This window comes from Marmota marmota, unplaced genomic scaffold (assembly GCF_001458135.2).
Source record: "Marmota marmota marmota unplaced genomic scaffold, marMar, whole genome shotgun sequence".
Classification (NCBI taxonomy): Eukaryota; Metazoa; Chordata; class Mammalia; order Rodentia; family Sciuridae; genus Marmota; species Marmota marmota.
The window spans coordinates 54,823,519-54,837,867 of NW_025999968.1; the positions used below are offsets into that span (position 1 = coordinate 54,823,519).

Below are 14,349 nucleotides of genomic sequence, written 5' to 3' on the forward strand. Positions count from 1 at the left end.
AGACCACTTGCAAGTCCATGAGACGGCAGTGACAGAACAGAAGAAGCTCTAGGCAGAAGTTCTTGGGAGGAAGGTGACTTGTGTCACACCAAGTCTTGAGACTGCAACACTTTGTGCAGGGGTGGTGGTGAGGGAAGAATTTCTTAAAAAAAAAAAAAAAAATCCCAACTACTACCCGGACCTGACTTGTGTATTTATAGAAATGAAGGCAGATGTGTGTGACTGGTCTCAGGTTGGACACACACCTTTTATTCTAAAAATGCATTAAAACATACTTTCGAGCTCCTTCATGCCCAAAGAATCAAGCCCAGGTGTCTAGGCCTTCTCTGGGTCATCATGCCTCAGAAGCCAGGGCATGCTGGAAGGACTGAAGGGTGAGGGCTCAGACTTGGGCTTGAGGTCATTTGTGGAAAATATTTTCATAGTGAGTTGTAATGGGCTTCACTTGACATTCTAGGCATCCATCTCAGAGAAAGACAAAACCAATTTAATAAGGTGTGCGTACTTGTCAAATTGTTTATTTGCCATTCACACTAGTTATAATATTGGATTTACAGAGGAAACTGTGGTACAAAGAAAGTAAGGCTCCAATGGCTCCTGGCAGCAGCAGTCCAGCTGCCCTGCACAGGCTGGGCATGACAGGCCCTCCCAGAAGAGGGGCAGCTGCCCACCCTGACTGTACAGTGGACTGTGCACATGGAGTACCTGCTCTCCCGTGCTACTTAGAAACAGCTTGCAGAGGGGCTTCTGGGGTATTCTCTTGTATCTTATCTGGTTGAAAACCTGAGCTTGACAGTTCCCCTTCAGGAAGTATTCAGAATGTCAGTACCAGGGAGAAAGAAGCCCATGCACCAGTTTTCAGGGTGCCTGTGACCAGATCTAATAATTGATGCACAGTCACTAGGTAGGGGCTGAAGTAGAACTACATTCTCCATTGTTTTTCCAATAGATGTATTATACTGTCATTTCAATTTGGAAGTTTATTTTTCCATTAATTTTTATACATCCAGAATAACACAAATAACCAACAGTTCTTTTTGTTTTTGCACATTCATTTCCCCTAGAACAAAAAGTGAACTTAAAAAAAAAAAATCGGAACCATGCTATTAGCTGTTTACAAAAGTGAATAAGAAGTAGCTTGTTTTTAAGTCTAAAATAAACAAAATAGAAAGAAGCATTTTTCCTAGTATTTAGCAAACATAAGAAAAAGTCCTTAGAAACACACAAAAAATTGAAAAAAGTTATTACAGGCATTAACAATATTTTATAAAGAAGCTTAAAATCTATTTACATACATAAATACAATTAACTTTGTTGAACCCTTCTGGAAGGGGGAAAGAAAAAACAAGCCAAATGATCAGCATCATCAATACTGACCTGGCTTAAGGGAGGGAAGAAATTCCCAACAAACCAACCAACCAACAAACAAAAAACCTCAAACAAATGTATACTCTAGGGTAAACCAAAAGGTATTTTGTTCAGATGTTTAAAAAAAAGTTTCTGTCTGAGATTATTGTCAAACCAATCTTTTTTCATGTATAAAAGACCCCAAACATGTCATTCCCCTAAAAAAAAAAAAAGAAGAAGAAGAAGAAAAAACAAACAAAAACAAAACAAAAAACCGTCAAAACCAGGACGGAATGTCCCAAGGAAACAGGAATCTGCAATCCTAAATTGCAGGACATTTGAGTGAAACCATTCATTTCCTTTCTAATCAGAGAATTTCTGTTTATCTGCCCAGAAACCTTAGGCAGCAGAAAGGCTCTGTACTCCCTGATTGTAATTTGCCGAGGAAGGTTTCTCTTGCTGCATTTGGACAGCAAGCAGATCCAAAATGGTTGGCAATGTCTCTCTTCTGTTGGAAGAAACCCATGAGCAGGAGAAAGGCTGACTCACCCTGTTCTTTATGCAAAGGGAGAAGAACTGGACCTCCTGTGTTCTGGACATTTGGTATGGGGTGGGTGTGGGCTACTTCCCCAGAGAATGGGAGGATGAAGGAGGAAGAAGGTGGGGCTTGGAGGGGAGAGGAAAAGGGACACATTGAGGGGCAGAGGAAAAGAAGTACAATGTCAGATAGTAAGAAAAGCAGAAAGAACTGAAGTCTGTGTCCATATAGGAATCATATGTAAGGACATGAATAAGCAGTAGAAACAGTGTGTTCAGTCTTTCTTCTCCTGGACCAATGTTCCCAGATACATACAGTAATTACATGGTTGGCTTAAGGGTCTTGCTAATATCTTAATTTACCTGAAGGTAATGAATGCAATTCCTCAGGGGCAAAAATTTGTTTGGATGAGACCTATCTCCAAAAGAACTAATGTGGTGTTTTTTTGTTTTTTTTTTTCCTGAAATGATTAAATACTATATATGCTGGTAAGGGTCTGTGAAGCTCTGAATGGCCAAATAAATGAGTCTACAACAAAGTGATAAATCCTCTCCATACATGGCTTTGAGAGTAAAGGTTCCATGAGAGATTATCTGATTCCCCTCTTAGGGGGTAATAGGCTGGTTTTGAGTTGGAATATCTTCAGGTATCAGAATTAAAGTGAAAAATATAATTTTTTTCCTTCATCTTTCCCCAACATTTTCTTAGGTCATGTATGGAAACATGGGCTAAAAACAACATTTAAATTCTACTTGGGGGAAATAGGCTAATGGTCCTTTTCAGAAATTAGTTTTTAATTTTTCTAACATTGGTGATAATTAAGCTGCAAAAAAGTGTGATATGGAATAATTTACTGAAACTTAATTGTGGCGGGAGTATTATCTAAAATGAAAATGAATATTTCTGAGTTTCTCCAAGACCTGCTATAGCTCTTCTAGATAAGAACAACCTGACATCACAAGCTGCTTTACTCTTTAACTCTTACCAAAGTGCTACTGCATCTGTGTAAAACAAATAATCAATATATATATATATAACTCAACAAGTTGTTTTAAATAAGTCCAGCTGTTTTGCTGCCTGCAGCCAAAGATCTAATTTGAATGCTTAAATTTATAAAATAAAAATCAAACACTGTTCTGAAGTCCTGCTTTCAAACACTCTTCAGAGTTGACCTGAAATTGTTTCAACTAATTAAGAGGTACATTAAATAACACCAGATCATTTTGAGCACACATGTCAAAACAGCAGTTCGTATTTATGAGTTGTACAACAACTGCATTCTGACCAAGTCCTCCAATAAAAATAGTGCTATAAAATTTACAGTGACATTGTATACATTTGAATTGTAGCCATGGGCAGCAGTGACATGAACTTTCCTGTCATGCTGGTGCACAGATAGAAGTGCACACACCCCATAGGGCAGGGTCTCAGCCTGGTGGAAGCAACACAAAACTTGGTGAGTGAGCAACCAGAGATGGGGGTCCTGCACAGGTGGTATGAGGCTCTCCCACATGATTCCACTGAGGCAGGCAGAGGGAAATTGACTTCTTCAGGCCTGGTTTTGGGCCCACCCTCTGAAAATTTAGCTGGAGACCTGTGGTCCTAAAAGAACCCAGTCCTATCTCTTCTGCTCCCATCTTTGGGGGATAGCCATAGTCCTATTCTGCTTCAATGAATGGGTACTATATTAAAGAGAAATATTTTCTTGTTATCCCAGAATTGAGCAGTTAAGGAAATGATAAATTCAATCATTTATGTGTTCCCAAAGTAATACTGCTCCTTCACACAGCTTAGTTTGGATGTGTTGTTACAAAACATGACTGAAATTCTCAGAAGGCCATGGAGTGAGTATACCCCTGGGCAGAAAAAAAATCCTCTTCATAGGTGGAATCATTAGCACCTATGGGGCCAGATTTAACCTGTTTGAAGAGGGAGCCAGATATGAGACCCTGTATTGAGCCTAGAAGAAAAATCCCATACTTCTGATCTTTGGAGTGACCCTCAGTGTCTAAAATCCTATTTAAAACATTGCTGCATTAGCTACCAACTTGTTTGATTAACATGAAAGGGAGTTTAATGTAAACAATATTTCTAGATAACCAAGCAATCACATTACCCATCCTTTTTTTCCAGCCTTCTTCAATGTAATACATTTAACTTTGGCTACTATAAAAAAAATGTAGTACTTGATATCTTTCTTCTTAATATAAGTACACTTAAATAGTTTAAAAAAATTATCAACACATAAGTCAATGTCTGAACATCAAGATACATAAATATCTAGGGATTCCTTGTGGGAATACAGTAGTTAAAAAATGACCCAAAGCTGTAGCTGTCTCTCAAAACAAACAAACAAAATCTACCCAAAAGTCCAAAAGAAAAGTTAAATAAAACTTACAGAAAAGGGAATCATATTTCTTTCAATTGTCAAAGCAAGAAAGAAGCAAGCTCAAATTTATATATATGTTTGTAAAAATAAAAACCACCCAAATGCAAATTTGCATTTTGCAATTTATAAGGTGCGGAAAAGAAAAATTAGAAATAAGAATTGAGAGGCCAAACAGGGTGAATTGCGTCCTCCCTGCCCCCCGGGAACCAAAATTCCACACTCTTTGGAATAAACAACTTGGTTAAAAAGTTAAGTCAAGGGTATAAAATCTTTCTTTTATTCACAGCATTGCTAAATCAGAAGCATTCACAGTTTCCCTCCGGGAACTTCCTGTTTGCCTCGCCACGTGCCCACGTGGCAGCGAGCGGACGCGTGGCTCGGAGGCCGAGCAGGCCCGTCACCCTCAGTAGGGCCGCCACACTGCCTCTTCCAGGCGCGCGGCCGGGGCCATGTTGGTGGGCGAGTTGCTGTGGCTGCCCTCGGCCTCCACCACGTCGCTCTGGTTCGGGAGGCTGGGGTTGAGCAGCGCGGAGCCCGTGGAGGCGTTGGTGCAGGGCGGCAGGATGCGCGGTGGCGAGCGCTCGCCGCCCACCATGGAGAACTGGTAGGAGCCGGCCGAGGTGCCGTAGTACAGGTGGTAGGACGGCGAGCTGGCCTGGAACGGGCCGCCTTGCGCCTGCGATGAGCCGGGGTAGGGCGGCGGCAGGTACGTGTGGTAGCGGGTGGCCGAGCCCATGGCCGACATGCCGATGCCGATGCCCGACGTGACAGGCGTCGGGGAGTAGGTGAAGGCGCCTGGGTAGTGCATGCGAGGGTCTGAGATGGAGGGAAGCGCGGGGAACTGGCGCGGGTCACCGAAAGCCGTCAAGTCGGGCGCCGCTGCAGGGGCGGAGGAGAAAATTGCCATGAGTGTGGTGTTGAGGCCACGCCCCTTCCGCCAGACTGCTCCTGCCCAGGAAATGGGCGACCACCCAGAATGCCTTGTCCCAGGAAGTGAGGGGACTGCCCAGAATGCTGCCGTCCAGGAAGGTGTGGGTTTTGTCCAGAATGCTAATCACCCAGGGAGGTGGGTATGAAAACTAATAGTGAGACAGACAGTAATATAGGCCACTAGGTAATATGGCATATGTTATAGGGATGATATTGTAAAATAAATATTTGTATTACATAGACACATAGATGTGCTACAGTGTAATATGTACCATATAGATAAAAGAGTGATTTGATCCTAAGGGGGCAAACTGCAGCCTGTCAGCCAAATGTGACGGGGCCAAAGCTTAAGATTTTTTTTTTTTTTTTAACATTCTGGGAGTTATGAATTCTTCTTCTTCTTCTTTTTAATGGTAGGGAATAAAAAGTCCAAAGAAGAATAGTATTTTCTGATGTGAAAATTATAAGGAATTAAAAATCCATTGTCCACTCATAAAGTAGAACATAGCCTCACTCTCTCATATATATTGCCTATGGCTGCTTTTGAGCTACCACTTTTGAGCAAAGTTGAGTGATTGTGACAGCAACTGTAGGCCCCATAAATCCTTAAATATTTATTCTCTGGTTCTTTACTAAAAAAAAAATCTACTCTCTATATATGTTAATCGATATTAATGCCAATTAATATATTGATAATATGAATGTCAATGTATCAACATTAATATAACAATATACAATGACATAACACTATATATAATGTAACAGATACACTTGATATATTACTAGTAATTGAATATGACAGTATTAATATATACTGCTACATTATACATAATACTTAGGTTGAATCATAGAAAACTCTGCCATTTTTGAAAGCCTGTTCTGAAATTGCTAAAATTTCTCATTATCCACATAATGCATGCCATAGTAATGACTAAAGAGAATGTTGGTAAATACCATTAGCACTTCTCTCTCGCGACCTCTGTCTTCAGACTGGTTCCAAATGTGTAGAAACAATACAGCCTTGATTTCACTTGATATTCTCTAATATGTGCTCCAGTAGCTTGTTGAACCAAATCACTGAATGTAGAACCTTGATTTATCTATTCTATTTTTGCACATGTTGAAATTTTACAAGGAATGGCAAATCTTTGTTTATAAAATTCATTTCATAAGATTGTGAATTTTCTGTCTCACAAATTCTTTGGCTGTGGTTGTTCACTGTATCCCTCTGCATTTTTCTAACCCATAGGTTGCCATTGGAAATTTCAAGAGGTTATGAGTACTAGGAAGAGTTTCCTATGTCCTGCAGATCAGAGTTTATCAGAAGTAGCACTATTAATTTTTTCAGTTAGACTATTGGTAGGGGGGGTTGGGGAGCGTCTTGTGCACTATAGGATGTTTGGCAGCATCTGTGGCCTTTTCCTGCTAGATGCCAGGAGTGCCCCCCTCTCCATTTTGACAACCCATTGCAAAAGTTATCTGAGAGCTGGGGTGAGGGTCCCAGTCAACCCTGTCTGAGAACCTTTGCACATACAGGATGGCACCCTGGGGTAGTTTTTATTCCTCAGAATTATTCATTAAATGAGCAGACCAGGACTATAGTCATTACATCAGCAAATCCAAAGACAGCAAGAAAAGAGCAGAAGCAAGAATTAAATGTTCACAATTTTAAGTTATCAAATCAACATATAAAATAACTCTAAGCTCAGATGGCATGCAGCCTGTGTCCTTTTGAGTTCAGACTGATAGAGATCCTTGATGGAGCCAAAAGCTTGCTCTGAAAGGAAAGCTACCGGAGCGGATTAATCTGTTTTTGGAAGGCATTGGCTGTTGATCAACTTCCTCATATTTCAAGTCTATTATTCCAGCAGGGAGAGCTAGTGTTCTCTCTCTCCCTTTCTCTCTCCTCCCATTCTGACCCAGTCCCCCAATAATCTTTTATTGCACTAACACATTTTTTAAAAACGAACTCCTGTGTACATTTAGGGTGAATGTGATGAGGGGATCTACTCCTCATCAGAAAGGTAATTAAAGTTTATAGGAACAGCCAAAGTCTACAGCAAATCCCTCCACTAATGAGGAAACCAGGAGTCTGACTTTCAAACAAACACTCCTGTTAATCTTTTCAAAGCGAGTCAGACATGTGGGCAGGGAAAACGTTGTAAACTGACAGTAGTTCTGGGGCTGCCCTTCCTTGGCCACTCTCTAGCTCATTCTCAAGCCAGGCCACACCTCATTCCACAGGGTTCATCCCTGCCTGCTTGCGGGGCCATCTGTGAGCAAGCCCTGTGTCACTTGTTTTTGCTTACACAGAGAGCTGTGACACATTTGAGAGTTAACAGGAAGCTTGACTCCATTTTTCCAGTTAGATTTATATAGTCTAGGGAGAAGCCGAGGTAGGAGGAAAAGCATTAGGCAAATACAATCAGTTTGTTGTCATCTGATGCAATGCTCTGGACACAAATAAATGACTCTGCCCATTATTCCTCTTGCTTCATCTGCCCTGAGACAAAAAGGTGAATCTACTGGAAAAATGAATGAAAGGTCACCCTGTTTCATAGCAGTGTCTGGATATGCTCTGCCAGTCTGTTCCAACTACTACATGGTAATGTGGTGATGGTACCAAGTTACTGGAATCCTGAGTGAGTCCCTGATTTGTCATGGCTGTAAGTACTGGAATGATGTTACAGTCTCAGCTGTTGGGGAAAAATAATTCTTTCACTGTGGGCAGAATATCTGAAAGATCCTGAAACACTGCCTGCGATGATTCTTCTATCTATACAGTAGCAATGTCATTCCCCAAAAGACCATCCATTTGGTCAGATTATCATTTTTACACACATTTTGATAATAAAACAACTTAAGTCCTCTAGATATGTTCAAGTTCAAGTGTTCTGTTCAAATGCTTGTTTTCATTTTTGTGTCTGTTCTAACAGCCCTTATTACGACCCATCAGTCATGAACAAGTCACCTACTGGGTCATAGCTTATCTGTCCTTTTGGCAGGCCTGGTGCCCCCTTATTCAGTAGCAGTCTGGGCAGAGATGGTCATAGGGAGCTTTTTAAGAATAGGAAATCTGGAATTAGGAGATTCAGGTATTTTAGTTGGAAATGTTTCCCCATCCATCGGGCTAAATATTTGCCATGACAGATCAAGTCTCTACTCTGCAGCTTGACACGGATGAAAGCAGCCCCACTCCAGGGCCCCTCCCACTGCCCCCAAAGGATTAAACAACCTGAGCAGATAATGGCTGCCTTAAAAGGATCTTTTGCATGACTCAGATTAATGCATGCTGTCTGTCGCCCAGGTTGGCAGCTAAACATTAATTTTTTTTTTTTTTAAAAGAAGAAAAGAAAAGTAAACCTCCAGATGACAACTCTTTTCAGACAAGGTGTGGAGTCTGTCTGCAAAGGACAGGGAGAGAGACAGACAGTGTCCATGTCCCCAGTGCAGAAGGAAGCCCAGGTGGGGCTGGGGGCTGGGAGAGGGGCAACACACAGAGCTGTCAGGTGAGATTAAAAGGTAAAGCAGCCACAGAGCAGTGTCAAGTTCTCAAAGCTGTCGGTCTGGGCAGCCACTTTCTTTTATGTACCCCAGCCCCCTCCTGCCCCCAGGTTTATGACAACACTTTTTAGTTCTGTGCTCCAGGCTTGATTTCTCAGAGGGAGTTCTGCCAAGTTGAAGAGTGTCTCCCAGGCTGTTCTCTGCCACTGGTGAAAGCTTGCCTGGAATTCTCCAGTCCTCCCTCCAGGACGGCAGAGCATCATTCCGGAGTGCTGGAATGGGATGTGGTTTTTATCCATGTCCTAATCCCATGCCACAAAGCATCTGTCCTTACTCCTCGGGTGATGGAATCCGTGTTATTTAGAAGCATAGTATGATTATAGATTTGGGAATACACATGGTATATATTCTTTTTTAAAAAGCCACCCTTACTTCTGAACACTGGGCAGCTGGAGGAGCTGACCTTGAGGATTCTTGGACTATAGGTACAGATCTTGGGTGGTAATCAAGTCAGAAGATTCATATAATAAATTCTAAGGGACAGACCAGCAGCAAGGATATTTCTAAGGGAAGCAGTGATTGTTTCAGATGTAGACTATAATCAGTGGGCACAGCAGTTCTGCTGAGAAGAACCAGTAAAAGCTGACAGGGGCCTTTGGAATCAAGTTCTGTTCCCAAGAGATAGGTTTTTAGAAAAAAGCTGAACAGATGGCACTCAACTCCTTAGACCAGCAGTGAAAATATTGGCATTAATGGCCCAAAAGAATGTGAAAACAATACCTAGGTTGGCTTTCCTGCTTTACTGTAGCATCAAGGAACATCTGAAGGCAGTGGTTCTCAGATGGGGGCAGTTTTGCTGCCCTGTGGACATTTGGCAATGTTTGGAGACATTTTTGAGTGTCACGCTTAGGGGAGGTTCCCTAACATTTCATTCTAGGTGCCACTGGCACCTAGAATCCAAGGGTGCTGCTAAATATTCTACAGCACATAGCACCCAGCACCCCTCCCCTGCCCCAACAAAGAATTATTTGACCCAAATGTCAATAGTGCTGTTATTGAGTAGCTCTGAGGAGATATTTATATGAAGCACTAAGAAGCAGTTAAGGCATCTGGTGAGATTTCAAGTAATCACACTTGTTTGGAAAACAGAAGTTCACAACATTCAAAATGGCAGACGTGACTCCTTTGCCTGACCCTGTAATCTGCTATAATCTGATCCCAAGAGCTAAAAAGCAAAACCCATCACCCTCCCCTGGTTCCAACACACATGCAAGTGTGTTTGCAGGCCTCATAATGCTTAAGTTCTCTGAAATATTTCCACAGTTTGGTCCAGCTCCAATTTCAAAGCCCCAAATAGTAAGTTTCTTCTTTTGCTTTCAACAAAGGAATTTTTCTCTGTAACTCTGATTTCCCTGCCCACAAGCAAAGGTGAGTGCCAAGCCTAAAGGGCTTGTAAGTTAAATGACTAATATTTAATGAGCTCATATTAACAACAGTTATGCTAACCATGACACCTGAGCTTTTCACTGTGCCCCTCTAACCTTGGTCTGAATAGCTCTTACTCGAGAATACCTCATTTGGGGTACATTTGCTTCCTATCCTGCATGTGCCCCATCGTGTCATTCATGGGACCTATGAAAACTCACCACCACCAGATAGACCAGTTCCATCAGCCCACAATCCAGTTGGAATAATGAGTTCTGAAAGATGGCCACTTTAGCTTTACAGGTTAACCCTTTAGCTACCATTCTTTCCCGACAAACATGAACAACCCCCAGTGCCCAAGGAATCAAATTCTCCAAGCCACTTCTGTCTCCATATTCATAGTCCCTGTCTTTCAGTATCAAGAAAAATCACTGCATACTTGTCAGGTATGGTGGCACCCATCTGTAATCCCAGCAGCTCAGGAGGCTGAGGCAGGAGGATGGCAAGTTCAAAGCCAGCCTCAGCAACTTAGCAAGTCCCAACACAACTTAGTGAGAACCTTGTCTCAATCAATCAATTGAGGGTGTGGTTCAATCCCTGGTCCAAAAAAAAAAAAAAAAAAAAAAAAAAAGAAAGAATCTATGCATGGGCAAGGGATTTAGAGCAGAGATAGGCAACTCTGTCATTATGTCATGTTTTAGTCAATTAATAATGGTCTGCCAACCCCCTTTATGCCACCTCCTCTAGCCTCCCAAACCTTCCACCACAGCTGTGCTGTAAATATTTTCAGAAGACTTACTTGAGAGTCGACTGGAAAGTTCTGCAGAGAGGCTTGTCATGCCACTGGCACGTCCAGGTGATATAGGCGTTGCTGGGTGTACAGAAGGAGAGGCGATCGACCCCAGGTATTGGTAGGACTGATCGTAGGACCATGGTGGGGACGGCTGGATCTGCCTTGTATCTGTAGGGAATCAGGGAGGCAGGTTAGAGTTGTGTGGGGTGGGATTTAAAAATAAAATTACTTTATAAGAAACGAGCAACCTTTGTTTAAATATATTATAATTCATGCAGTTTGTTCACCAGTGTTCAGTATGCCTACTTGACTCCAAGAATCTGCCCATTATATGCTTTTTCCCTTAGAAGATGCTGAGGTACAGATACTGAAATATATTTGATTTTTGTCAGACAACTCTTCCTTCCAAAGGTTTTATTTAATCACACTAATAATGACAAGGGAGTCGATTATGCTTTTGAGTGTTCTGTTCAAACTGTTGGAGTACTGGACCTACAATACCTGCTGACTTCAGGTATGGGCCACTCGGTGGCCCTTTCAAGCTTCACCAATAATTAGTTACCATTATTGGAAACATTTTACATTAAACTCAGGTGATCACCTGTCTATCGGTATTCAGTAAGCAAAAGGGATGTGGAGTTTGGCAACTTTTTGTACCTTTGACAAAAATATTCCATGGGCTTGTGTTTTCCATGTAGGTGGATGATCTTCCAAGAACGACAGAGAAGATCTGGCTGAGGAACTGGCAGTGGCTCTAATGACCTGTTCACAAACCCAGCAGTGGCATTGGCTCTGTCAACCCAGGCAGCCTGCTGCTTTTCCAGACTTGAAGTTTGCAACATTTGAAGGGCAGATTTTTTTAGTAAATATTTTATAGATTGCCATTATAATAAGAGACTTGAGACAGAGAAGGGACAATAGTCTGACTTCAAAGGATTTAGACAAAATGGATTTTGTCAGTTTCACTGTAGCACACAGAAGACTCTTAGTTTTCCAAAGCATCACATTGTTTGCAGAAGAAAAGGTGAGGGGGTGGGGCCTCTGTGCTTAGGCAAAATATGCAAGGAAATTTAAGTCAGATGCTGTTCCCTACTACAGGACAGTTTTACATTTCTTTAGGGTTAAACATTTATTTTCTCTTTGTGTCCCATCTCTATTGTGGACAAAAATAACAGAAACTACATGACTCCCAAAGGTCTCTCCATAGTTAAAGCCTCATGACCTTGGGAGTTGCAATCCAGGAAGATCAGGCTTCTTTAGGAAAACACCAGGTTTAAGTTTTGTGAACCCTGTGTTATAACGAAATGAGTTATTCCTGCTCATTATGAAATATGTGGGTCTGCTCCTCCAGAGACTGCATTTCCAGCAAAGTTTATCTCTTTTTATGTTTATCTCTTGGAAGTTGCCACAGTGGACAACAGAATCAGACATTTGGAGACCCAAGTCTTCCTCCCCACTCTTTCCCTGATAGCCTTCCTCCCTCCCTCGTACTGATCCATTTCTCTCTTTTTTCCCCCCTCAAAAACATCTTCAGTTTTAAGTTTCAAAAACCTGGTAGTTTCTGGGCAAATATTTTTTAACTTGGAATCTTTCGAATCTAATAGTAAAGAGAGGTCTTCATTTTCCCCCCAAATTTGAGAGAACTTGAAGAGATGGAAGGAGTAAGAGAGCTGGTCCATATTAAACTCAGTGGAAAATAAATGTTGAACTGCAGTTGAAGCTCCTATTAATCTCATAGCTGGCAGTTTCTGTAGTTGAAGGCAAACAGATATAGTAGACTATTCAATATTTTCATGTTACTTGATGTATTTTGCTCCAAGTGGGAAAAAAAATCACATACTCAGATGTTTTCTATAAGATGCATTATGTTCTAGATACACACATTTACTAAGTGAATATATAGTACTCAAATATTCTAATCACTTAAAAAGCAAACAAAAGAGGTTTTATAATTGTCATAAAGCCCTCTGGGGTGTGAATTGCGGTATCGTAATTCACGCCTTGTTGTGTAGACAGCCTAGTACCCCTAAACCCATGTCTAAAACCACACTAAGCATAAAGCATTATGCCATGATTCATGCTCTGTCATGTTTTACTGTAGTGAAAAAGTTGTGCTAGGCTTTTCTAAACTCATAATTAAACCATGCAAACGTTGCATAATATTTCACAGCCTTTTAAAAATATGCTTTGGTAAAATGATCTTTATGATTAAAGTCCAAGTTCTGTGATTTCTCTTTTTAAACACAGGGTTACAGATTCAATATAATCTTACTTTACACCATAACTTGGCTTTCCAGGTTTCAGAGTAGGGGACAACACACAAAACCTGAAGCCACCCTCCCATCGGCTTCCATTCCTGTGATCACTGTGAATTGTGTGCTTGGGTTCATTGCCAGTGGTGGGCCAGAAGGTGGTGATGGTGAGCCTTTCCTTGCAGTTTTGGGTGTTTTCTTCTCCTACAAGTGTTCTTAATGAAAAAGAACAAAATGGGTGTGACAATAAGGAGCTTCCTGCATATAATTTACCAAAGTTACCATCTTTGCTCCGATGGGGCCCACATGAACAGGCAAGCATAGAAATGGCTGTGTCGTGGGCTGCCTGGAGCACTGGACTGACAGGCAGAAGTGGGCTTTGGGCCTGTCTGTGTGGTGAGCAATTAGGTGATCTTGGATTACTCATTTATGCTTTCTTATTCTTATCTCCCAAAGGATGTGATCTCTAAATCCCTTCTGATAGTAACAGAGCAGGATTCTTAAATACCGGGTATTTCTGGGCTTAACTTGTATGCAACTTGGGCTTGTTTGTTAAACAAAGCCAGGAAGAATCAGGTGGGGAATATGGGTTAAGGAATGGTCCTTGTAATCATAACTATATATATTTGGGGAAGAGAAAATAGGGAGGGATAAGATGGAAGTTATCTAGAAAAGGCCATATGATGAGGAAGAGAAGCACCAACAGTCATTCTCCAAAGCACAGGGCTACTTGTTCTTGAAGGGTTTCCTCCAAAAAGTCAATTCATCAAAAATCACACAAGTTCATTAAACATATACTATGTGGCAGGCATATGCTAATTTAGCTGACAATAGTGGTAAAACTAATATAGTTCTTGCCCTACCACAACTTATGTCAGTGAAGATCTGAGGACTCTGTGGTGTTTGGAAACTTTTCTGTTGCATTAGTCATCATATTGAGAGTTGCTTCATCCATCCATCCATAGGTTTGGAAAGTTTTTCACTTGCTCATTCATTCATATTTCCACAAACATTTTTGCTTTACTAGGGCCACTGTGTTGGAGACTCACTAATGAATGGGTTGTAGTCCTTGCTTCTAGGATTTACGACCGTTGGGGGAATCTAAGGGCTGTATCAAGGCTAACTGCTCTAAGTTAATTGTCTAATTTGGACTTGCAAACAGCTATTCCCA

At 41.4% G+C, this 14,349-nt stretch overlaps 1 protein-coding gene across 4 annotated transcripts in view; it reads right to left on the reverse strand.

Moving 5' to 3' along the window:
- Nucleotides 1-491: 491 nt before the first annotated feature.
- Runx1 (RUNX family transcription factor 1) overlaps nt 492-14,349 on the reverse strand; it is a 225,902-nt gene continuing 212,044 nt past the window's right edge. For all 4 annotated transcript variants that reach the window (XM_048803632.1, XM_015478733.2, XM_048803631.1 and 1 more), the window contains 2 exons: nt 10,933-11,094; nt 492-5,153 (listed from right to left, as the gene is read on the reverse strand). In XM_048803632.1, the coding sequence (XP_048659589.1) occupies nt 4,678-5,153; nt 10,933-11,094 (638 nt within the window). In that variant the 3' untranslated portion in view covers nt 492-4,677. The remainder of the gene's footprint in view (nt 5,154-10,932; nt 11,095-14,349) is intronic.